Source organism: Pipra filicauda, unplaced genomic scaffold, assembly GCF_003945595.2.
Source record: "Pipra filicauda isolate LSUMZ 115617 unplaced genomic scaffold, ASM394559v2 scaffold377_size797966_pilon, whole genome shotgun sequence".
NCBI classification, from domain to species: Eukaryota; Metazoa; Chordata; class Aves; order Passeriformes; family Pipridae; genus Pipra; species Pipra filicauda.
In genome coordinates this window covers 652319-679619 of record NW_024104506.1, presented here as the reverse complement: position 1 = coordinate 679619, position 27301 = coordinate 652319, and the positions used below count along the sequence as shown (strand labels likewise).

Genomic DNA, 27301 nt, shown 5'->3' with positions numbered 1-27301 from the left:
TAAGAGCAGAGTCCTCTTGTTCACCAGGATAAAACTAGTCTAAAGTGAGAGACCGGGGCTAGAACTTTGTACACTTCATTAAAAGATTAATTGACTTGCTTAATCCTTTATCTATGATGCCAGTTATAGCACTGGATGTAATCACAAGGGGCTTATGCAAATTCCATTTCCAAGGATGACCACATGTGAAAATCTAATACAGGTAATTTTTCCTCTTTTATTTTGGGATTAACAATAGAGAAGAAAAAGGCATAAAGAGGTTTTTTGATTTGAGGACTTTCCAGATAAATCTATGGTGTTTAACACCTACAAACCTGGTGACACTGCAAATATCCCTGAAGTGTCTTTTTGGAACAAGCCATGCTCCAAAGGATAGAGATTCTACAAGGAAGGAGGAAGCCTGGTTGAAAGATTTCCACCTTAAGATTTCAAAAAACACTTTAGGCAGCCAAAAATAAATATTTCTGTGTAAATAGGTACATATTTAAAACAGTCCTAAACCCTTTGTTCTTACATGGGGGTATATAGAAGATGCAGCAAGGCTAAAAATCTCATTACATGTTTTTCAAAGCCTTTTCTCCTTCTTCCATTCCTTCCTCCTCTCCTTCCCTCCTCCTTGTCCCCCCTCCCATTTGTTCCCACTCCCACTCTGCCTTTTGTCTGCTGCTCCACAGTTCTGGAGGAGGAGGAAGAGCCATTTACATTCCAGGTTTCCAGCATGATGGAGACCCTTCATCCAAAGGTTTTTCACATCAAAAAGATGCAAATTCAGAGAAAAGGAGCCACATTCTTCTCTAATGCAATTAAAATGGAAGAGATAATTTGAAAGGCAGCAGGGAGATTTACAAGAAAGCTGAAGGTAAAAGGAAAGCAAGGCTGAAACTGTATTAAAAAATCAATGTGTATTTAGGGTTATATAAATAGTAGAAGTAATTCAGCATTGGCACAGAGAATGTGGGGATGAGAACACGAGAGAGACACACAGAGACAGAAAGCAAGACTCTCCTGCTACTGATATCAGATTTCTTATATTAACTCACAAGGAGCAGGTTTATAGTTTCAGGTCAGTCACCTTAACTTTGGGAAAATGTTTTTGTGTTGCTCTGAGAAAGAGTACTGTACCTTTTTCTCACTTGCTGCTGGTTTATCAACCTCTATGGTCCTTATCAACCATCTTTAATCTCCAGCGTCAGGAAGACAAAGGAAGACTGAGTTCCTCAAAGGTCAGGGATGAGAAATCAGCTTCCCACTGACAAGGAAGTTGCAGGAGCTCATGTGATTCCTGGCCTTCATCCTTCTGATGAAGCTGAAGATTCCAGACATCACCAAACTTGCTCCTTCCTTTGAAACACAGAATCAGAAAGCAGAGCTATCCCAACAACATAAACCCCCAAACCACGTCCAATGAAAACTTCCTACAAGTCTGATCTCCCACATGTTATTTTGACTTAATTTTTTTTAGGGATCCAATGCAAATCATCAGTAGTCTCTTTAATACAACACTGATAACATCATTACTGCCAAGGCTCTGGCAAACAGAGGCAAGGGCTGCCCTTATGAAAAGGGAGGAATCTCAGTGAAATTAAAAAGCTGTTGGTGAACATTGTTATCCCTTTTCAGTAATTCAGGTTTTTGACAGTTGCCAATAACCTGAATTAATCTTGAGACACTGATTTTTGTGACTGTAATTTGCTTTGTTCCTCTCACATAAATTGCATCCAACCCACTCTTACTTTTCCATCCTCAAAAACTACAAAAAACCCCTTAAAAATCTGTTTCTCTCTCCTTTGTTGGAGTATTCAGAGGCACAGAGGTCAAGCCTGGAGAACAAAAGGAAAGACAATGCCTGTCCTAAGGATATTAGAAAACAAGGAGCAGGTTTTATCCTCCCCACCTTATACTGAGTTGTACTAAAAGAAAAAGACATGGAAACAGGAGCCAGGGTAGGGAAGGCCATCCCTAGGCAAGGACATGTTCTACATCAAGAGTCTGAGTTTATATAAGTATCAAACTAAAACATCACTATTTCATTAAAAGGTTTAAAAATATAACTTACAGATTTTCTAATGTGCTTTCACAACAAGTTTATTCTAACAAATCGGTATTTCCAGACCAAAAAAAAAATAATAAAAATCACTCCCATTATTTTTTTCAATACCTGAATCTTTCTAACATATTTTATTAAATGTTAATGGGAATTAAATGTGCACAGGCCTGAAATCCTGGTTTGCATGTTTGCAATGCTCAGGCCAAATACACTGAAGAATTATGACTCACACAAAACCAACAAAACAAGGGAAGAATTATTTATTCTCTGTTGCTTGAATTAAATCAGAGCATGGACAAGGAAGAATGTTTTGGGGGGGGGGGGGGGTTAAGGGAAAGTTTCCTTTTCTTTGCACATCCTCTGTTTGAACTTCCCGAAGTTCCTCTGTGTCCACCTCTCCAGCTCTGGAATCACAATGACCTGGATTATCAGCCAGTACTGTCCCTGCATGATCCCTTTCAATGTTGGAGTTGTGTCAGGATTTCCTTGTTCACCCAAACAGCCCTTCCCCTTCCAACTGACACCCAGGCATGTTGACTCCCAGGAAAAAGCAAGAGTTCTCCCATAAAACTTCCTTCTTGGCACTTGCAGACAGGGGAGGTGGGTCCCTGCAGCCCCAGTTTGCAGTTTTTCAGGTTTCTCTCACCCTTCTTGCCATCCTGGGTCCCTGATCTGTGTCCAAGCAGCAGGAAGGAGCATTCTGTGCCCTCAGGAAGCAAAGGCAGAGTGGAAGGTGGTGGTGGCACCCCACGGTTTGTCACAGCTGCAGCAGAGCCACCAACAGAGTCCTCACACACTGTTTTGAAAGGATTTCTCCATAAAAGCAGCTTCTACCCCAAAATGCAGCTGGAGCACAAGCAGAACTTTGCAGATTTAAGATTTTAAAAGCATTCCTGTTTTGATTTTGAAAAGCCACATATCTGAACTGACGGAGAAATGGAGTTACAGATGACATCCCCGCACCTTCCTGAGCAGTCCAGTCCAGCACCAGCTGCCTAATGACTTTAAATCCTTCATATTTTATTTTCCCCTCAGGAATCTGATAGCTGTGGATACAGATGAAATGAGATACAGGCTCAGGCAAGTATGATCAGATCTGATTTCTCTTAGCACTGAGACATTCCACCCTCCTGCACTTCCATGTGGGTGGTGGACACTTGGCTGCTCCATAAATCAGAGGGGGCATTTCTCAGTTTCTCAAGTTCTTTTATTGCAGTTTCTTTCTTTAGGCTACTTGAGAAAGATGTTGAATATGTAGCCCAGGAACACTAAAATATTCTGCTGTCACCCCCTCCTGATCTATGACTTGCCAGCAGTGCAACACGTAGACATTCATCAAAGATGTGCCACGTTGCACTTGGTCCCTTATGTGAAATGAACTTCCAATCAGCTTCACAAACACCTCAATTTACAGTAAAATGTGATTTTCAAACTTTCTGTAAAATCCACAATTATTTCTGTCTCTGGGAACATATTGTTCCAAACTGGCAAGAACTGCTATTTACATCCTTTAACATCAACAGAGTGCTAATCTACATAAACAGTCATTATTGCTAACAAGAATGGGCTGTTAATTAGTAAGAGGGACCCTCAGCCCTCTGCTAGCCTAAGTAGGATGAACCTCACATTTCTATAAAGAGGGGGAATTACAACTGCACCCCATCAAACAGAGTATCTCTGAACAAACATTTCCACTCCCAAGATATCTGAAACCTAATTCTGGCCTCCAAGCATTTGGGAGGAAGGTAGAGGGGGTTCAGAGCAAGCTGCTATTTGAAATAAATAGGCCTGAACGTGCTTAGAGCTCCTCAAAGTAAAATATCCTGGGGCCAAAGACTGAGTGGAAGCAAGAATGAAGAGCAGCCCAGCCTTGTTCCTCCTCAGATTTAAGTCTGAAACGGGATTTGGATGTGGGGAGGGAAGGGGGAGGGCAGAGCAGCCCTTGAGAACTGCTCAGATGAGGAAATATTTTGGATTTGTCACACACAGCACGTATCAAAGCCAAATGACTTAAATGCGTTTGAAATTCCAGCAGAATTAGGAAAGAGGAGGGGTTTCAAATTCTAAATTAAAGCTCAGTGCCTGTAGGGGAGCTCTTCAATAATCCTGTGTCATTTTTCACCCAGGGCCTTTTTCCAGGCTCCAGATTTGCAGTGAGGGGACCTCCCCAAGTCCAGGATAACGAGGACAAAAACCCCCAATCCAAACCCTCTCCAGACAATCTCTGTCTGAGAGCAGATATCAGAGAGGAGGGGAAATAAAACCTCTTCGTGAGAGCTCCTGTTTGCAGCTGATTTTGTTCATGCGTGTGGTGTGAGCCAACACAAGTCACAAAACCTGTCTTTGATTTCACCCTCTTTTGGGAATATCTGGGAGAAGAAAAGAAACACCTCTCAGTGCAACAATTCCTAAGATATAAAGTCCACTTGTTGCAGTGACTTAAGCCCAAGGATAAGCTCTGCCACCACAATGTTACTGGAATATTGATTTGATTTTCCCCAGTTCTCTCCTCTAGAACACAAAGAATCCCAAACTGGCACTAGGCTGAGCTTTCTCCTGACCCTCGGTGAAGAAGACAACACATTCCTGACCTCCTGACTTGGGATATAGAGGAGCTGTGCTATAAACTTTGTGCCACAGGCTGTTACTCCTGCCATCCCTGCCTTCCAAAACAAAGAACACTTCTGATCTCACCTATGCCTGGAGTACCTGAGGAGAAAACCATCTCCTGGATGACACAGGTGCCAAGGGAATCGTAGTTCTTGCTTCATTGGGAATTTTGAGAACACCTCCTGAATCCAAATGAGGCCCAAGTTCACAGAGGTCCCTGGACCTGCACTTTTGGCCTCACCAGACTATGAAAACTTTGCTAAATTAAATACCACAAGGGACACTGAAAGTGAGCAGCTGGAGGGGTCCCTGTCGTCCACCATTGCGCTGATCGTCGTGCTGACCATCATCTTCTCCTTGGTAATGACATCCCTAATAACCTACTGCTTCCACAAGTGGAAACTTAGAGGGAAAAGACTGCAGAAAGCACAAGAGGAGTATCAGAAAGACCATGAAAAGAGCATTTGCCAAAGCACATCTGGACTTGTTTCATAAAAAAAAAAAAAATGGAAAAAAAGGATCCACCACGAAGAACTCTTGAATTACCTGGAAATGAAAATAATGAAAGAACTCCAACTATGAGATTTCCAAGCAAATACATCCTTGTTTTATCTAATTTCTAAGAGTTGTTAGCAGTTTGGAGATTTCCTACAGTTTTATTATACATATATATATATTTATATATTTAACCTCATTTGTGCAAAGTAAAACATACACAATCATTTATTTCTAATCTCTTTTGTCATTTTAATCTCTCCACAACCTCTCTGGGCAACCTGTGGCAGTGATTCTTGGCTGTGAGGGTGGGGAGGCCCTGGCACGGGTTGCCCAGAGAAGCTGTGGCTGCCCCATCCCTGGAAGTGTCCAAGGCCAGGTTGGAGCAACCTGGGCTAGTGGAAGGTGTCCCTGCCCAAGGCAGGGGGTGGCAGTGGATGAGCTTTAAGGTCCTGCCCGACTCTAATCATTATTCTCTGTATTACTAAACCAGTAAATTCAAATCTGCTGCTCAGACTCTTTTAAAAATCCACTGGAAGGTAAAAAGTCAGATTTTGGTCAGTGGAAACCAACTGATCCAAACCAGTGGAGTTATGTTGTCTTGCACTGATGCAACCATGGGCTGAAGGTGTTGAAATCCAACTAGAGTCTTGAGTAAATCCGATTCCCAGATGCTCAGAGCAGCAGCCTGGTCCTGAAGAACTGCTCGTGTCTTCAGTGACACTCCAAGCAGGACCAAACCTGAAATTTAAGTCAGGATTTCCTGAGAGGTGCTCGTGGCATTCCAGCCACAAGTGGATCAAGGACATCCAACACTAGTGGAACCCAATTTCCCAAGGGCAGGGTAAGCCCACCACCCTTTTTTTAACTAGGCTTCTAATTCTTTTTAAACCAACCATACACCAGTGTGTTTCTATTTGCAGAGCCTGCAATATCATGTCACAGAGAAATTACAGATTTATTGTGCAGCATCTCTAAGTCATATTTTCTAACAAAGTGATGGATGTAATATTAATAGATGTAACTGTTTTACAAAGTAGAAACCGTGTAAAGTTACCACCAAGCCCCCAGCGCAAGGATATAGCTTGCTTGCAATTACCAGTAATGCTGTATGTATTTTTAAACGAGCTATAATACTGTGATGATGCTGTAAACTTACTTCTGTAGGCAAAAAAAAAATGTTCTACTTAAAAATGTCAAGATGAAAGATGTAAATGTTCTGGAAGTGCTACCAACTAAAAATATGAATTTTCACAGAATATTCTAAAGATTCTGTTCCATGCTACAGATATATTTTACAGAGGTATTTATGGGTCATACACACCAGTCTGTGAGAACAGTATTATTTTATTACAAAATAAATACATGAATAAACAAGCAGTGAATATCCATGCCCAAAAGCTGGAAAATGTTTGTTTTTTTTTAAAATCCCATGATCAATTCTATAGGTCATTTGAAAGATGGAGAACTTTGTACCTTATTGACATAAGGGATCCACCCCAACACATGTCCCAGCCTCCCCCATCCAGATCTTGTCAGTGCAGCCAAAATTCTGCAGAATCAGTTGTGGAGGAAAAAGAGACATGAAAACAATGCAAATGTAGTATTTTTAAGATTAATCTCTGTTTTGCCCAGATTCCAGCCTATTTTTTAAGCCAATGGCATTCAGAACACCAGCCCTGGTGCAGGGAGTGATCCGCACACACACAGTGTCTCACTGAGGGGAGTGAATAAATAAAAATAAAATAAAAACTCATTCTCTGAAAATCTGAGTGGTAATAAAATTACACTTTGAAGAATGCAAGTACATGTGAAAATGCTTTAAAAATACAGGGCTAGAAGCACTCCAGCTCTTGCTGGAGGATCTATGGATGATTTGGGATAACTGCCCTGAAAGCTGCAGTCTGGGGTTTTACCAAAGAAGAACTGGGAACATGAACCCTTCCAGCAGCAAAACCTTGTCCCTGGTGCCACCAGCTTAAAGTTCTTTGTCAAGCTCCCAATATGAGTAAAAGGGTTCAGCTCCTCTTCTTGGAAGCTGATCAAACTGGCTATGGGAAAAAACAGAATTCAAAAACACCTGGGTCTCCCCACAGCCCAATGCCAGGAGTGAAGATGGGTTTATGGAAGGTCAGGGAGTGACCCCGGGGCAGCCTGCATGTTTCAGTTTTTAGTAAAACTTCAGGAAAAAGGTTCAAGATTAATGTAAGGGGGTCATGAAGATGGTTGGAGGGCCAGAGAACCTCTCCTGTGAGGAAACGCTGAGAGAGCTGGGATTGTTCAGCCTGGAGAAGGTTCCAGGGAAACATCCCTGTGGCCTTTCAGCACTTGAAGGGGGCCTACAAGATGGGGGCAAAGTTCCCAGCAGGACCTGCTGCCTCAGGACAAGGGATAACGGTTTTAAACTGAAGGAGGGTTGATTTAGATTAGATATAGGAAAGAAGGTTTTTATAATGAGGGTCGTGAGGCCTTGGCACAGGTTGCCCTGAGAAGCTGTGGCTGCCACATCCCTGGAAGTGTCCAAGGCCAAGTTGGAGCAACCTGGGCTACTGGAAGGTGTCCCTGCCCATGGCAGGGGGTGGGACTGGATGAGCTTTAGAAGGTTCCTTCCAACTCAAACTATTCTATGATCCTAAACTGGACCAGTGGGACTACGACATATTCCCCCAGTAGCTGCAAATCATTATTTAAATATCCCAGAATCCCAGACTGGTTTGGGTTGGGAGGGATCTTAAAGCTCAGCCAGTTCCAACCCCTGCCATGGGCAGGGACACCTTCCACTAGACCAGTTCATCTTTGAATATATTTACCTTTGTTCCCAGCTCAGATCCAGGCACGTTAATTACACTAGAACTTCATTCCCATCAAACCTGTGCTAGCAGCCTGTTGGGATGGAGATGGAAGTTTATCCTAGACGGAGATACAAAGAGATGGCCCAAGAGATGGATAGAAATGAGACTAAGGAATGACTGTGCCTGGCAGCCAGGTTAATTTTTTTCATAGCAGAAGCAAGGGCAAATGGAAGTGGAAATTCCCTTGCTGCAGTCCACAGGAAAACTGATTTTAATCTGAAGAATACAACTTTATCCAAAGGGCCAGTTATAAAGCATGACATCACAAAAGTGGTTATCAGCATACACATAATATAAATACGATAAACTTCTATTTGCACAAAGTTCAGAGCAATAAACTCACATCACCAATCATTCAGAAGATTAAATAATGCAACTGTGTGTATCATGAAGGCCAGAAAGACAAAGCTCCAAAGCATTTTTTCCAGGCAGATTGATTTGTTGCTGAGCCACAGCTGCTTTCCATACGAATACCCCTTGAGCCATCACAGTTCTTTTATACCCCAGAAAGCACAAACAAGGCAGCAGATGAATCAATATTCCTTGATCAGAGTTTTAGAGTGTTTCTTTGGATCAAAAGAAAAATCTGCTGCTGGTGGGGGGAGCTTCTGTGAGGGGAAAAAAAGGAAAAGATGTGATCTACTCTCTTTCCCACAATCTCCCTGTCAGAGTTTTTGGATCTCTCAAGCCTCAAAGGCTGTAGGATTATAAAATAAATTATTTAGAGGCCTGGATCATTCATTCCATAGTACATCCCTAAGAGCTGCTACAAGAAAACAGAAGGCAAACACTCAGATCTTGGAGTCATCCTTGATAAAAAAATGAAACAAGTGTAGGGAGCAGCAGGAAATGCATCCAAGAGGCAGCAGCAAAATCTACTTTGATTTTTCAGAGGAGTTACCTGAGTTGTGTTTGTAACATTTATGCAAACAAACAAGAGCTGTGCAGTCACTGTGTGTGAGCATGACAACTATTCTACAGACAAACATTGTCAGACTCCTAACCCAAATAACTCACAGTTCAATGTATTTACAGGAAGGTTCCATGGGAGCTGCAAAGAAATATTTCAGTATCTTTACAAAGCTTCTATCAAAGGAAAAATACCAAAACATATGGATTATATTTTTAAGAAGAGTCCTGGAGCTCCCTTTCTGTGGGTTAAGGGATGAAACCTGTGTTCATTGGCAAAACCAACAAAATTACATTTTCAGAAGATTCGGCTCTTTCACCTGCCAGCCCTTATGAGTCTCCACTTGGAACACTGGGTGCCCTTTGCCTCATGTTTGCAGATGGCTGAAGAATTCCAAAGGCTCGGAAGAAACAGGGAGTGCAGAGCAAAGCAAATAAGGAACAGAGATGGAGCATCTAAAAAGGAAAGGTTTGGGAGATTGGAAGGCAGGAACATTTCTGAGGATTACAGAGGAAAAGGAAGAAACCAGGAGAGTTTATTCAATACACAGGTAACCATGTAATCTGCCAACACCTACCTCCATATCCAGCACTTCTCTTCAGGTTTTCCATCGTTTTGTGGGAAGGGAAAGCAAGAGGCTAAACAGCCCTCAAGCACTCTTAGAAACACAGAGCACACAGAAGGGAACAACTACACGGGGAGAAAATACAAACCCAACTTCAACAGTGCATTTTCCTTGTCCCAGAATGGGAAAAAAATCAAATGCAACGGGAAGGTTTAATCCTCTTTGCTTTGTAACAAAAATTCAGGGAGAGTTCATAGGCAAGGATATCCCTTCAAGATTTCCAGAGGCCTGAATGCACAGAAAGTCAGGAAGCTGGAGACTGATGAGAGGCAGTAACTTTGTGAGTCACACAAGGCCACCAGGTCCCAGCAGGAGCAATGGGACGAGCTCTTGCTGCCAGCACTGATCACAAAGGTGGGCTGCAGTTGTGCCCACACATCAGCTGAAGGCTTTTGAGGCCACTAGGAAGATGATTTCATTGTCCAACCCACTGAGATTCCCATCACAAAGCCATTTTATTTGCATGTATCCTGAACCCCAGATATATTCTTTCAAAGACAGTGACTTTGTCATCTTGAAAAATTACAACAAATTCTGAAGTATATTCAAAAAAAAAAAAACAGGCAAAAATATAATTCAACGTCTTATTCCAATTTTCATCCATGTTGTTTTTTCTCTCCTGGACACCTCTCCTATACAGATTCCATGATTAATTTATTATAATTTCTCATCTCGTTGCCATCCGCAGTCTTGCTGATTTAATTCTGTTATAGTCTCATTATTTTACTTCTATAAATACCCATTTCATTTTACTGCTTTCTATAGTTACTTTGCAACCTGCTTTTTTTCTCCTCCACCTGGGGCCCTCACTTTCAATTTAACATGAGACAGTGGGCAAAGATTGAGCTGAAATGCAGTAATTACACCTCCCCGCCCTGAAAAACGGAATCATTTATTTTTCTTACAGATGGAAGCAGCTGTGAGCTGCTCTGAAATCCCACAGCAATCCTACAAAAAACAATACTTATTACTTGCCAGATTAATAATAGAAACTCTTGGCTTCTGTAATTTGAAAAACATATAGAGATGGATTAAAATGTATTATAACATTTGCATTTAGGAAGAATAAAGAGTTGACTCAGAACCCAGACACAACATGCTGGACATATCTGGTTCCACCTGCAGGAATATTAAACCACCACCCAATTCATCACTGCCAGAGCAGGTTATATCCATATTAGTTGGTATTCCATGTGCAACTCTCCCACTTCGTTATGTCCTTGAGTCATTTTAACACTTTCAGGCCTTACATTTTCTGACCTTTCAGCCTTTGCCACAAGGCCCCGGGATCCTCTCGGGAAAGCTTCTGAGGGCTTCTCCTAGAAGTGTGAACATGTTCTGAAACAGAAAGAAAACATGGATTTGTATTCCTGGCATTTCTCATGTCCTTTATCCCAGACCTGCCACTGGCAGCTCCATCCAGCCCCTCAAAAGCAGCTGGGTGGGCAGTACTTCAGCAGCACAAGTTGTGGGGGTTTTAAAGGGTCCTGTTTTAAAGTGTCCTGTTTAAAAATTCATGGCCAGTGATCTGCTCCCTAAAGCAGGTTTCTTCCCTAAGGAGGGAAAAGGAAAAGCAGATGGCCTTTGAGGGAAGCACGGAGGAAAACAAAGAGGAAAAAAGTGAAGCTTCACTTGACACTGAAGTTCTTAAATCTTAGGTATGGAGTGAGTGAGAGTCAAAAATCAGGAGAGTGGAACTATTAGGGGAAAAAGGGAATGTGTGGTACAGCACAAACTCCCACCTTGCTCATAAACACGAGAAGAGATCCCAGAGCTTCAGGAAGGCACTACTCATTCACTGCTCAGGAACAATTTGACTCCCTTTCAAGAAGGGAGAGAAGAGCTCTTCCTTCAGAGAGATCCAAGGAATTCTCTACCTTTCAGCTCCATTGCCTCCCATCTGCTCCAGAGGCACTTCCTACCCATAAAGCTTCAACCTTGTGACACTGGCACAGACAGAAAACAGTTTTTCCAAGAAGAAATCTCAGGGTATCCGGAAGGTCTCAGCCCCCATAACATCTTTCAGGGTCCTATTCCAAGACTCCTACCCCAAAGGATGAGCAAGGAAGACCAGAATGGGCACAGTTACCTACTGTCACATCAATTTATTTACCCTTTTGTCTTGCAAGGTCCATCAAAAAGCAAAAACAAGAGAGACCCAGAACCAATCTAGGACATCCTGGGAATGACCTTCAGCTTCCATAAATCAGGCAGGCTCAGACGATTTGATCACTATGTTGGTCCTAAAGCATTTTATTAATTGCCAAATTCTATTTTGACTTGCACTGCATTCAGGTCACTCTGATCTCACTGCCATCAATCGGGGGAAATCTGCCTTACAGATCCTTTAGTTGCAGTACCTACAGAATGCTAAAAAAGCATTATTTAACAAAATTTTTTTACAATATTTGCTTACTCTGGAGTAAATCTCTTCTTCCAGTTTCTCTTGGATTAAAGCACCTCCCATCAGAGCCTTTTTTTGCCTGACAAAGGCAATCCTGGCCAGCTCTGCCTCCTTCTTCTGGCAGTCAGGGCATGATGAAGCTTTGTGGATTTGAGCTTCTGTCACCTGGAAGAGGAGACTTTGGTGCAATGAGCAATGTCTGTCCCAGTGAGATGGCCACTCCTTAAGAATAATCAATAAAAATACAGATAGAGGGACTGTCTAAAGACAAAAACTGGCTTTTTAGGCAAACTCTTTCATAGTCAGCAATAACTCCACCATCTCGACGTGCTTGTCCCTATGCTGGCAGTGTTCACAAGGCCTCCAACGCCAACCACAGAGGTTGTCATTCTCTTCACAAATTCTAAGAGGCAAATAAACTCTGAAGCAATTAGTTCAAATATGCAGCTCTGAGGCAGAATACAAACAAAATCCTACAGTTCTCTTTGGAAGATAACCAGTTCTACTCAGTAACTCCTGTGTTAGTTCATCCACCATGAAAACTGAAGAGTATTTAACGGCATTACACGAACCCCAGTGTTTGTGCTTTTGTGAAATATCAATAGTTTTATCTGATTTCATTGACACTGATTCCATCTGGCTACATAAACACAATAAGTTGCTCCAAAAGCAGCTGAATAATCCTGGTAAGTCACATCTCAAGCCTCTCTATCCTCTTCTTCCTTGACTTCTTCTCTGCATAAAAATGTGTGTGGAGGTAAAGCCAGAAGCAAACAGAGCAGTTACTTTTCTTAGAAAATATATATTTTCTAATATAAACCAAATATATTTAGAAAATATATTTTCTAATATAAGACAAATAAAGAGAAAGTAAAAATTCTACAAAATTTGGAAGGTGAGTTAACGTTAATACAGTGAAAAAATGCAGATGGCTGAAATCTCAAAATGATTTAAACAGACAGATTTAAACAGAAATACTTTTCACACCAAAACTGAATTTAAAGTATTACTTTAAATACCTCATAAAGTATTACTTTAATTACTTTTACAGAGGGAGGGGAGGAGCTGTGGCAAAAAGCCCATCTTGTGGTGGGAAAACCCACTGGGCTGGTGAAAAAGAAAAGCACTTGGAATTGGGTAAAGGTGATACAGATGTTTCTTAATCAAGGGACTAAGGTCACCAAGATTTTATTGGACTTGCTTTAATTCTTCAATATTGCCTAATACCTAAGAAAGCTGGGAGCAGAGGGGTTGCCTTTGGAATACTTCTAATCCTGGAATCACAAAGACTTCACAGCAAATAATATGCAGAATAATTTGATAAATAACTGATACCAACATAACCAGCAAACAAGGCTTTTTCTTCTGCTGATCCAGGGCTTACTGGGTGTGCAATAACTGATGATCCCAGCCTGGCTCAGTCACACAAAGCATTACTTTATCAGCAGCCAGTTTTTGATGATGATTTGATTCTTTACTAGCAGGAGTGTCTAAGAAAGGAGACAGATCAATGCTGGGGTATCAACCCAGAAGCTCTTTCAGAGGCCTGAGTGAGGCATCACTAAGCTCTGTTTGATTTGATCCTCATGGTATGGCTTTATTATCCAGTGCTTTAGCCAAAATCTCCCTGGCTTTCACCTGCTTAACAGTCTCTCTGGTGTTTTCCAGGAGGATTCTGTTCATCAGCTGACCAGGAACAATGCAGTTCCCATCTCTTGTCCCAGTTTTCACTGCTGGGACTCCGTCCTGCAGCTTCCTTGCCTTGCCCGTGTTTCCCTGCTCAGGGCTCAGCTGCTGGTTCATCCCATTTATCTTCCTGGTGCAAAAAGACCTGAGAGCATCCAGTTCTCCATCAAATAATTCAAGAATTTCTGTCAGGCATAAGTCAATAAAACAAACCCATCAATTACTGTATCAAGGAAAGAGAAGAATTCCTTCCTATACCTATATATCTATATATCTATATATAGATAGATATTCCTTCCTATATCTATCTATCTATATCTATCTATCTATCTATATCTCTCTATATATTCCTTTATAGATATAAAATAAATACATATAAAAATATTAGATATATAAACATTAGCTATATAATATATATGAATAATAAAATATTTATTATATAGTATAAAACCAATATAGAATAGCTTATATATTATTTGTATTTTTATATCTTTATTTAATGTATATTTATATATTATTTTATATTAATATATATTTCTATTTATATACATATAATGTTTAAAAAAAAATCTTTTCCTCTTTCATCTTGTCTTATCCTTCCCTGTGGCATGCAAAAATAAATAAAATCGAGATTATACTTCAGATGGGTGGGTTAGGATGGATTTTTTTATCATCATCATCATGGCTGGGCTTCGCGAACGAAGATTTGGGGAGGGCTCTACCCACGTTTGTTACAAGCACGCTAAAAAGGCTAATAAGGCCAGTACGAGATAGGCACGTCCGGTTGCAAAAGGCACAGCAGAAAGACTCCTTACGTGGTATAAGGAGATTTTTTATACATAAATACATATTTATATATTATATATATTATATATTATATATTTTAGATATAATATGTTTTATATATTATATTTTTGTATGTTATATATTTTTCTAAATTATATATACATATAAAATAAAAATAAATATAAAATCCGGATAAGAACTGCAGGAACTTGCACAATAAATGTCTCTATGAATAAGCTCCAAATAGGGGAGCAGAAAAGAACCTGAAAGAATGAGGCTACTAATGATACAGATTAAATATCAGTAGTTAAATACTATGACATTAAGTAACCTGTCTTTCAATAACTGCCTCATACAGATTTAGCTTCTTCCTACCTGAAACTGCAGGTTGCTAAACCAAAATGAATTAACACTTCAAGAGGGCTCCTCTAAGGAGCAATTCATAACAAAAATTAGAGGCAGTGGCTGTGGAAGTCACTCTGGAAACACCTCAAATAGATTCTACAACCTCAGGCAGGCACTTCTTTTTTTGGAGAAGGGCAATTCCATCAGAAAATACTTTCTCCTAAAGCTTCAACAATTGTTCTTTATAAGATCTTGTTTAAAAAACATCTTCCCCTCTCTCATCTTCTCTTATCCTTCCCAGTGGCATGTAAAAATAAATAAAATTGAGATTATCCTTCAGGTGGGTGGGTTGGGATGGATTTACAACTTTATTCAGTGCTTTGTGGGGAATTTTCCACAGGCTTAAACCACAATCAATACAGTATTTCATGGGCATCGGCATGGAATGATGCTGTGCAGCTGTACATGGCCTGATTACGGAACTTAAACAATCCCTCCACATTGTTTTACTCCTTGTCAGGTTTAAATTTGGGTTTATTTCTCCTAGCCAGGCGCTGCAGGTTTCCTGGTGCTTGTCTGACAACCATTGCCATGGGATATTCCAATGCCATGGGACATCTTGGCATAACCACAACACACACTCTTAAAAAAGCAGGAATGGAAAACTTCCCCTAAATGCACCGGCATGAATTTAGTCTTGAGGAGACAAGACAGAGCTGTAGAATTCTGCAAGGGAACTCGGCATCTCTTCAGAAATGCAGCTGATGTTTATAAAGGATAAGTTAAAATGAAGCAAAGCAGGAGTTTTGTTTCATGGACAACATGGAAAATATGTCATTTAAGTACAACTACCAGTTCAGAATCAGACACCACAGAGCAGTTTACTCCTCCTTAGAAGATAACGTATCTAACTGACTGTAGACAAAGACATGGTGACGATTTATAGACAGATGAATCAGAATAAGCAATACCTTAAAATGCAATTTAATGAAAACAAATTTGCTTTGCAGGATCATAAACATTTGAGTGGAAACCACCATTTCAGTCAGCAGGTGACTTTACTTACTATTGCAATGCGGACAGTGCAAATCATGTGCCAATTCTGGGTTTAATTACACTGAAAAACAGGGGCATGTTCATTTATGCCGTGCAGAGAATTAATTAAAAAAAATTTAAAAGTTACCATTATGGGGGGGGGGGGGAAACCCAGAACAAAAGCATTTAAGTGCTCAAAGCCATAAGTAAAACCCCTGGAGGCTGTGACAATTTAATACCAGCCTAATTAATTCACTTAAGGTTCTCCTGACATACAGAAGTGCATTTTTATTAAGAATTGGTTTCTAATAATGCATGAATTCTGTGCTGCCACACACCCACCCCTTTGCTCATCTGCACCTACAGACATCAGAAAAAACACCAGCAAAGAGAACAGCAAGTTTTAAACCTCCCTGCACGACTCGTTCCTGAAGTTACTTTTTAATATTGATTCCCATTTAAAAGTAATCTCAGAGAGAATAAAAATTATCAAGGACTATAATTTTTCTGAAAAAAAGAACAAAAAAAACCTATGAGAAAAGTCAGTACACAGTTAAATTGGGGAAAGTTTTGTCTTTTCTCTGCACACTGACTCCAGTTTCCAATTTTTTCCCAGGTGGAGAAGATTTACTTGTCCTTCAGCTCTGCACTGGTTCATTTTATTTCTGGTATCTCTCACATATTCCCTCCTTTCCATCCCAGATCCTTCTCCATTTGGGGTGGCAGATTTAAATGTCCCTGCCTTGTGCCCACAGAGAATCCCTGCAGTGCCAATTACTGCTCCACAAGAACACTTTCCTACTGCTTGGCTGCCCCAAATCCAGTGCTCCCCACACCTTCTTCACTTTGCAGCAACAGCAGTGAGAAGACAAAGGGAAGATCCCCCCAGAATCCACGGTTTTTGGAAGAAACTCCTTCTTTCCCAATTCCATCAAGGCATTAATGAACGTTTTACAAGCAGGGTTTCCATTTCTGGCTGAAATTTCCACATCCAGACCATGTTAATTCTTACTTACCTACAGAATCAGAAGACAGGTCTGGAATCTCAAGGCCTTTTTTATTTTTAACTTGACACAACAATCGCAGTAACAATAACGATTAAATGAGTGACAGTGACTGAAGGAGGGATGATGCAGAAGAGGTGACAGGAGCAGCAGAAGTGCCACCAGGACAGGCATCGAGTCAGAGCCACATCTCACGCAGCAGGAAGGTCACGAAACATGGAATATTTAGGAAGTAAAGCCCCATAGTGGCCCAAGAAGCTGCTCTGATGACAAACAGCCTTGGTGTGTACCACTAGAGATAAATTAATCCATATGTCTAGATCCCAAACCCTGCTGGGAGCTTTGTAACTAAGTGACCTACATAAATTTTGCTTTCTGTGACATTTTAAATCTGTGAGGGGCGGGAGTAAAAGAGGAAAAGTCTTTCCTCAGTTTCCTTTCCCTTTGAAACTAACTTTAATAGGAAAATTGGCAGGCATTTTGTTATTATTATGCTCTGCTGATACTCTATTTTAAGAAGAAAAAAAGGAAAAAAAGATAATTGTGAAAGGCAGCAACTGGTAACTACCCTCGAGAAAGATTTTCCCTCTGCATCTCAAGATCTTCACGATTACCTGAAGTGATTTGTACAACTGAGTGCAGCAGGTCAGGGTAACATGCTGACAGCAAACAGTTTGTGAAAGATCCCTGCAGGCAACATAGAACTGACCTACCAGGCTGAACTATCAGGTTATTTATCACGAATATGAATTTAAAGCAAATTAAACTCCTCCAGCACAGTGAATCATTGTAGTATCATGGAACGGTTTGGGTCGGGAGGGACATCAAGGATCATCCAGTCCCACCCCCTGCCATGAACAAGGACACCTTCCAGTAGCCCAGGTTGCTCCAACCTGGCCTTGGACACTTGCAGGGATCCAGGGGCAGCCACAGCTTCTCTGAGCAACCTGTGCCAGGGCCTCCCCACCCTCCCAGCCAGGAATTCCTTCCCAATATCCCATCTAACCCTGCCCAGAGGGCAGTGGGAAGCCATTCCCCCTTGTCCTGTCCCTCCATCCCTTGTCCCCAGTCCCTCTCCAGCTCTCCTGGAGCCCCTTTAGGCCCAGGTCTCCCCGGAGCCTTCTCTTCTCCCGGTGAACACCCCCAGCTCTCACAGCCTGGCTCCGGAGCAGGGTTTCCATTTAGGTGTTGCTGGTTGGAATTTCCACATCCAGCCTACATTAATTCTACTTAACTACAGAATCAGAAGACAAGTCTGGAATCTCAGGGCGTTTTTTACTTTTAGCTTGACACCACTATCAAAGTAACAATAACGATTGAGTGACTGAACTGTATCTGAGCCACAAACATTTCTTTGCCTCCAAATAACACACATTACCAGCTCAAGCTCTCTCACTTTTGACAGCAATAGTGCAGTGGAAAATAAACAAGCAAAGCATTTAATGTAGGCATGTTACAAAGGTGAGATCAAACTTGTGAGCACAGCACCACTCACAGGGTTAAAAAGCCCCCCTTGAATTTTCAGATAGGTCCAAGTTGAAGAATTGCAGTTTGCTGAGTAAATTCTAAAGATGAGTAGTGATCTTTGAAATAATCTATATGGAATTGGGGACTTAGAGTCATGTTGTGATGCATTTTGCCTAATAACTCTGGTGGAAGAGGGACAGAGAAGAGGATAGAAAGAGAATTATGACAAAAATTTCTCCCTTCTCCTAAGGCCAGCATTCAGCTTTTTCTTCTTTCAGCCCACAGAGAAAACTAGGAAAAAATAAGAATCACATTCCAGGACATTTCCATAGGTACACTAGAACTTTTTTTTCCCTCCCTATTAGGAAGATAAGAAAAAAAGGGTTTATTACAAAGAAGACAAATTCAGAAGTACCCTGCATGCTCAGTGCACACATAATTCACTTTGCTGAGTGTACTGAGGGGACTCACTGTGCAGCAAATCTAGTTCTAGTGAGCTCATCTTCTATTATATTTTTGTTTAAAAATCTCCAAGTTGTTAAAATAGTATAAGGCTTGGGAGCTCCTGCACACTGAATGATTAAGTCAAAGAGGAGGCAGTTCTAGATGTCAGTGTGCAAAAGCTGCTGTGCTTTACTTTATTTGTATGTTAATATTCTGCAAGACACGTAGTCCATGGCTAAAGTATCGTTGATACTGATGAATTTGGGGGTAACATGGATAAGCATGAAGCATATTTTGTGCTCTTCATATTGATGGTGGTTGGGAGCACTGGTGTAACAACGACAAGGGACAGCACAGGCAGAAGACAACACATGCCTTCATAAATCAGCACTAGACAATGGAACAGAACTGCTCAAGGCCTCTCCTTACCCATCAACATCCATACACCAAAGGCAGAACATTCTCTTGTGCAGAACTACAAAAATCTGGAAGTGATCCTATGAGTAAAATCTTCCAAGTGCAACTTTCAAGGGAAAGTAGAGATGGAAAACATCCTCAACCTCAAACTGTGGTTTCTCACTCAGTGACTCTGGAACTCCTCGGGTCCCTTTTAATTTCTCCGTGAATCAGCCACAGGATTCTGAGGTATTTTAGGAATATCATCTCTGAGGAGCTGGCCAGGAGAAGCCTCTCTACTACAGATGAGCTGCTCTACTAAAAGCCTGCTTGGTAGCCTTGAGAAAGCAGGAACACAAGGATAAATGCAGGAGATGAGTCAGGAACTCACAGCTTTGACTCACCACTGCTCAACAATTAAGAACAGCCTAGAAATGACCTTAGCTCCTGTTTTTCTAGGATGGTTTGAGGATGTTTGTGCCACAAAGTGCCTAGGCAGGAGGATCTCCTGGTTAATCAGTCTTACAAGTGACCTACAAAACCCCTGATCTTGTTCACTTCCCATGAACACACAGACTGAGGAAGACTCCTTGTCTGCTTCCACTAATTTTTTGCTCAATTCCAGCTTTCTTGCTCTTTTTTTTTTTTTTAATTAAAAATAGCATCTCTGACACACTTTTGAGAGAGACTTTAGCAGGACTTGCATCCCACCATCTGCTCTCACAGTTGCTTGTGTAACCAGTACACGGAAACGCATCCTCTTCCTTCCTTCCTTCCCCTCTCCTCCTCCTCCACACTCTCCATCATTGTGGTGGTTAAAGCTGCTCCATTGTTCTTGCCAAAATTGGTGCCCTGCTGCCTCCCTCAGCTTGGGAAAGGAATTAAAACAGGGCAAACAGGTAATTCAATAATCCATAAAGCTGATTAACAGGGTGTCCTAGTTAGAGCAGCTGGGACTAGTTCATCACTGTGTGGGTGTAACCCAAACTGTGTATTCTACACCCTCCATGTCATTTCCCAGGAACCGTTTAACAACAGACCATTTGCAGCAGCTGCCCAGAGCACACCTGACCCCTCAGGCTATAAGCTGAGTGTCAGGAAGCCTGTGAGATAGGAGGATGTTCCTGTCCTCACACCAATGACTCAGGTGTGATAACTCCCCTCTGGGGAGTCTTTAGCACCTCCACACCCAGCCTGAGGGGTCATGTCTGCTAATGGGCTACCAAGGATTCCAAAAATATCTCACCACTCACCGTCACCCACTGTGGAACTCCCCGCCCTGGGGGAGGTACTGGGCGTTCCCACTGGAACCTGAGTGTATATAATCTTGGGGTCTTGGGACTTCTGGTACCACTCATCGGATCCAGAGGAGGATCAGAACTTCGAGCAGACTGCGATCACCACTCTCACCAACAGGTTCTCCTTTCCTTTTCCTTTGGACTCAGGGGACCAGGTGGGGCTCAGCACAGGGGCCAACAAACACCACTCTGTTCATGCCCCAGGGTGCTGGGTTATACATCTGGGTTTTGTGGGTTAAAACCAATTGTTTGCCCGTATAATTGTATTTATTGTATTATTTTTTTTTAAATTGTAACTCTGATTTATAATCTCTCTTGAGCTGGGTTCATTTCTCCTGCCAGTTTACTTTTAAACCAGCACACAGGGGAAAAACATCTCACACAATAAATTCCAAAGTCACGTTTGTTTTGGAGGGAAAAACTCCACACTCCTAATACCTGTACTGGTACTGGAGTTCTAATACCTGTACTGGTACTGGAGCTGAAAGAGAAAGCTGGAGAGGAAAAAAAAAACTTAACAATCCAGTAAAAATTGAGGATTACAGTTAAACTTAAAATGTGGATACATTTTTTTAATGTGTTTATCCAGATTCTGTGATAATGCATCACTAGGATAATGTCACTATATCAGGAGCATCAAAGCCATGTGTGTATGGGAGAAAAACTGCTTGGCAAGAAAGCCTAAAAGAGAAACTTTGTATTTAATTACCTGGCTAATTATCCAGCTTAACAGCCTGCATATAAAATTTAAGTCTAGTTAAAAGTTTACATCCCCTCTCAAAAGAAATGATTACAACCTCTACTGAAGTAACTGAACTCACCACCATGAGTTTTCCTGACAGAGTTGTCCTGTTTAACCTCCGCTTCTTTATTTTTTAGATCTCTCCATCTTCCCATGGCATCAATCCATTTTCCTATGGCAACTCTTTCCAGAGCTGCAGAATCCACTCCTTCAGATTGCTCCTCTGCAATGAAAAAAGGCAACTTTGAACACACCTTGTGAGGAAAGCAGGACTGCAGAAAAGCAAACAATGCTCCACTTGAACGTGCCAGTTTGCCCTGGTGAGGGAAAAGAAACCCCAAGCCACAGGAATACACAGATGAGACCAGAGATTTCAGTTAAACAAGCTTCTGTCCCATAAAATACCTTCCACTGCTCATTCCTAATCACCCCACTGAACCAGGATTCACTGAGAAAATGGGAGCCTGTTCACACGTTCAATTTGATCTGTAATGTCACACTAATCTCATCTCCCTCCTCCCTCCTTCAGCCCCATCAGTTGTTTCCAGCTCTTTCTTTTGTGGTCACGCACTCTTAGGAGCTCAGCTGAACTGTCTCAGGGTATTGATCCAAGTGGAAAATAAGGTGGCACAAGGGAAATAAAAATTCTGTATCAGCTCCCTGTTCTCCAGCTTGTTCCAGTTGGACTCGATGATCCTTGTGGGTCTCTTCCAACCCAGAATATTCTGTGATTCTGGGAACTCCAGTTCTGCAGGAACTAAGGAAACCACAAAGATGTGAAAGCAAAGAGCTGGGAAAGGACAAAACACTTGGAAGGTCTGAGAAGTCCCTACCAGTGACAGCAAGGTGCACATGGTATGGCCCCAATTCAAAACAGGGAGCATCTCCTTTCTCTGTTCTGTTTTCAGGGTTCTGACAGCAAATTCCACGGCCTTAGACAAGGAAATAATGTGTCCCTATGGGAGCAGCAGCATGACAGGCTTTCTGTGGGTTTTATTATTTATATATGCTGCTCTCAGGAAAATATATACCACAGAAAGCAATCAATTCCCCCAAAAAAATTCTCTGTGAATTATTCCCCAGTTTCTCATTTAACTGAGAGCATTCAGAAGACTCTCTTATTTTATGAAATATTAATCTTGTAAAGATAAAAAAGTGGTAACACTTACTAAAGAAACCTCTATGCACACAGTAAGGATTGCTCCTAGCATGTGTTCCTTGATGTCAGACATAAGGATTTCAATCGTTAGACATGGAATAATTTAAAGAATCTTGTTATATTTCCAGGAAAAAAAATAGGGATTAAAACATATCATTTGTAAAACTACAAAAATTTTAAGCAAAAAATACAAATCAGACACTGTTCAATTTTAGGGATGTATCATGAATTGATACCAAGACAATGATCACCTTTTTATTCAGATTTTTGAAGCACTGATCTCCAATGCTGAATTCTGTGCTGCAATAAACAGGAATATGTATTTGACAGCAAAGTTTGGCCTCCATGGGTGGCATTTCAGGCTTAAACAGTATTTTTAAAGGATCCCTAATGATAATGGTGTCAGTTCTTACTGTAGAGTGAAAAAAACCTCAAGTAAAATGTTGGATGGATGAGGGATAGGAAGAACATCTCTACTGGACTTGTCTATAGTAGGAAAAGAAACAGCTTCCCAATATGAAACCATAGTAACTATATTTAACATTATCTATTATATAATATATAATTACAATATATAAGATATATATAATTATAATATATAATTAACATTATATATTGGTATATGTCAGCTGACCAAGCTGAACTGAATAGAATCAGATCACAAAACTAACAGCCAACAGACATTAAAATAAATCTTGTTTACACTACCTTTAAAAATACATTAAAAGTGTTGTAGCTAATCTTTGAAGCTATAAAGTTTTATATATGCTGCAAGCTCCCAAACTAAATTAAAAGATTATTCATCTCTTTAAGTATCCACAATATTTACCACTCCAAACTTGGAGAAAAGGAGAACACAAGAGAATGACAGAGAACCCTGCAGAGAGAAAAGAAAACCTAACAGAGCTGATTTATCCCTCATTTAATGCAGCTTCTTCACTGCCCAGAGAAGCTGAGGCTGCCCCATCCCTGGAAGTGCTCAGGGCCAGGTTGGATAGGGAATCCAGCCTTCCTCAGTATTTCAAATCCTGGAACTTTCCCTTGGAAAACTTATTTTATGGCCCAGCTACTTTTCAGATGTGGTAACTCAGTCAAGACAACTTGCGGAATATTTTTTTTTAAGATGCCAACAGAATTTCAGCATCACAAGATTACAAAGGAAGGGCTTCCATGGCCAAATCGTTCCACATGGAGCTGTTGGCGAATCCTGGGAGCACAGATCTGGTCAGCACACTGAGGGTCTGTTCCTCTGCACAGCAGGAACACTGTGTGCAATCTTCGCATGTTTATTTTTGCTGATTCAAGTCCCCAGAGCACTGATCGGAAGCTGAGAAAGGAGGTCTCTGGGAGGGAAAGCTCTGCATACCTGCATGACTTTGGCCTGCCAACCATGATGTGCTTTCCAACACATCTGAGCCCTCCAAATCCTCTGTGAGACAGCAGGAGCCAGATGGTTTGATCTCCTCCTCCTCACTGAAGGACTCAAAGGTATCTTCTGAGTAGTCCAAAGTAGAGCTGTTGTAACTCTGGCTCAACTCCATCCACCCCTTTTTGTGGCTCCCAGAGCTGTCTGAAGGGACAGTCCCCACGGGGTAACACTGCAAGAAAAAAACAACAGCAAACAAGTGGAATTTCACAGGGAGAGGGACAGGATTACTTACAGCACAGGGGACGTATTGAGGGCTGTCACAGCTCAGCTCACACCTCGTTTAGCTCCCACAACAGGGGGATAAAATCACAACTCAGCCACTGGATCAAGGCAACACCTTCAAAGCACAAGTTCAGATCCACAGGGTAAGTGCACAGTAACAATCAGCACCGAGCATTAGCCATGAATCCTGAGCAGCATTCCTTTCAAACCTGCAGTGAATTACAGGAACACTTGGACAAAATCAGTCCTCTTGAAAAAAAAAAAATTAAATGGTAAATTTTTGCTTTCAGATTTTGTGGCCTCTCACCACTCCAAAATACAAAACCTCCTTTTTCTGCCTAGACTTCTTCTAGAAAATGAAAAAGAAAACAAAACCAGCATGAGCTAGCTGTTGCTCTCAAATGAAGAGTCAAGCTCCTAAAGCAAAAAAGAGATAAAGTTCTCCAGATACAAGCTCCAGTCACAAAACAGGCCTCAGACAGAAACCTATCACGCAACAGATTTATTTGAAAGCTTTGTTCTTACTTATTTTATCCTTTTTTAAAATCAGAATAATACCCCTTCTTCCTGTGAACTTAAGGACCTAAATAGCTTTGTCCCAAATAATTTTGCTCCAATTTTTTCCCTACTCCCATTAAGTAAGGAGATTAAATATGTGGGCAACACCCCTCTGGAAAGATGCTGGCAGCAGTCACAGCTCCTCCACCAGAGAGATGGGAACCCAGTGTGATAATAGTAGGTAGAAAAAGGCACTTTCTGTCCTGTACTTGGGGTTTAGGCAGCTTTGGTTTAAAGGTGCTGACTTTGGCCATTTCCCTACTGAACCACGTTCTGCTGCCTGTTTCGCCCGCCCCATTACTGCCAAAATCTTTCTGCACACTCTGTAAAGACTTTGTGCCCCTAAAACAAATTCAGCCCTTCCTTCCCAAGGCTAGATGTCCAAAACTCAGCTGTAGTCCCAAATCTATAAGTCCAGAGGTTTCCTTTTTGTTCGTGGTGCCAAAACCGAAAAGAATTGTTCTGATTTGAACTGGAGATATTAATGAACACTAAGTAGTTCCTCACACTACCACTGAGTCAGTGGTTATTAAGGTCTGGTGTGCTGAAGAAAACAATAGGAATTGCAAACACAGTGAATTAGTTCTCCAGCCCCCAGCTGACCCAGGTGGCAGCTGCACAAGCAGCATGGGGAGGGTTAAGGAACAAGAAAATTAATTTTGGCAAGTCATAAGACTGGCTGAGTGAGAAATGTTTCATAATATGTGATGCAACTGATACTCGCTCATTTCCACAGTGAAAGCAGCTGTTTGTCAAAATAGCAGCAGATAACTGTAATAAACTGTAAGTATACTTATAAATAGCACATAAAACTGGTTTCAGAAAATTTTAAACAGTTTTACAATTGTAAAGTTCGATCTGCTGTAATCACTGTGTAACCTGGTCTATGGGAAGGTGCCCCTGCCTATGGCAGGGGCGTTGGAAGGCACCTTAAAGCTCATCCAGTCCCATCCCTGCCATGGGCAGAGACACCTCCCACTAGCCCAGGTTGCTCCAAGCCCCGTTCAGCCTGGCCTTGGACACTTCCAGGGATGGGGCAGCCACAGCTTCTCTGGGCAACTTGTGCCAGAGTCTCCCCACCGTCACAGTCAACAATTCCTTCCCAATATCCCATCTAACCCCGCCCTCTGGCAGTGGGAAGCCATTCCCCCTCGCCCTGTCCCCCCATCCCTTGTCCCAAGTCCCTCTCCAGCTCTCCTAGAGCCCATTTAGGCCCTGGAAGGGGCTCTCAGGTCTCCCTGGAGAGCCCTTTTCTCCCGGTGAACACTCCCAGCTCTCCCAGCCTGGCTCCAGAGCAAAGCGGCTCCAGCCCTCGGAGCAGCTCCGTGGCCTCCTCTGGATTTGCTCCAGCAGCTCCGTGCCCGATAACTCCTCATCTGTGTTCCCCCCGCTCCCCCTCATTCCTCTCGGCCCCTCACGGGCTCTGGGAGCTGCTCTACCCCCCTCACCCCCTCCGGGACGGCTCCTTACCCAGCCCGGCTCCCCCGGCCGGGAAGCGGCGGTCCCGGCAGGCAGCGGGGCGGGCACGGGGCGGGCAGTTCGGGCCGTCCCGCCCCCGAGGCGGCCGGTCCTGCCTTGAAACATTCCCGCTGTGATGGAGGTGGGAAGTTGCACCTCGTCCAGCTCTGGACCCTGCACTCTAAAAAAGACATTTAGGCGCTGGAGCGTATCCGGAGAAGGGGAATAAGGCTTGTGGAGGGTCTAAAACACTCGGCTGGTGAGGAGCGGCTGAGGGAGCTGGGGGGGTTTAGTCTCGAAAAGAGGAGACTCGTCATAACAACGATATACCAGGCACCTCCAGAATTCCTGACCCTCCCTACAAACCAGTATAAAGAGCACTTTACTGACAGCGTTGGTGCCCAACAGCCAGCCCAGGACAGCCCCACGTCCCATGGCCATCAGCTCTGTCCTGGGCTAGGCGTGGGGGAGAGCAAAACAGGCTCTAAATGGGAACACCACGAGGTTTCCCAGTCCCTCCACCAGGCCTTCCACACCAAGCCATGCCTGTTACGCATATTAAACATCAGAAATCATTGCAAAAACACGGGTTAAAGGGCTGGCCGTGGAGTGTTACAATGACTTCTGCTAAAAGCATCCTATGCTCCTGGTCAGCCACAGCTCTGTTTTGCCATTAGAACAGAAAAGCCAAGAGAAACAGTAGGTAATTTTAAATTTACTTTTTTACCGTTATTTTTAAATTACTCTTTTACCTTTAGGACAGTGTATCATATCCCAGAAGATGAACACAGATGGCTCTCAAGACACCTGTAATTTTTTCTCTTCAAAGCAACAGAATCACCCTGTACAACTTCCCTCCCCAACCCCCCCCCCCTCGAACAGGAGGTTGTAGTGAGGTGGGGTCTGGTCTGTTTGCTGCATCTGCAGTGAGAGGAAAGAGGGAATGGCCTTTAATTGAGACAGGGGAAATCCAGATTAGGTATTAGAAACCAAATTTTCACTGTTCAAGTAGTCAGGCATTGGAATAGGGAGAGATTCTGCCACCCAGGGAGGTAATGGATTCACCATCCCTGGAGGCATTCAAGAGGCATCTGGATCTGGGCCTGGGTGATATGGTTTAGGTGTTTAGGGGTTACAGTGGTGGTGCTTGGTTGATGGTTGGACTAGATGACCTTAAAGGTCTCTTCCAACCTTGGTAACCCTGAAATATAGCTGTTGTTAGGCTGGAGGTGCTGGCTGAGGCTGGGTGTGCCCTTGGCTTGGGGTGCTGGCTGTACTGTGGCTGCACTCTCAGATGCAACACCTCATGGAAATAAAGGGCAAAAAGTT

General features: G+C 42.3%; 1 protein-coding gene across 1 annotated transcript; it reads right to left on the bottom strand.

The window, feature by feature from the left end:
• Window positions 1–9644: 9644 nt before the first annotated feature.
• On the bottom strand, window positions 9645–26113 carry CUNH8orf48 (chromosome unknown C8orf48 homolog). The gene is given in 7 exon segments (XM_027738790.2): window positions 9645–10835; window positions 10838–10877; window positions 11956–12108; window positions 13582–13814; window positions 21226–21369; window positions 23672–23903; window positions 25985–26113. Coding segments are annotated over 7 exon segments (966 nt in total). The 5' UTR covers window positions 26099–26113; the 3' UTR covers window positions 9645–10785.
• Window positions 26114–27301: the final 1188 nt, after the last annotated feature.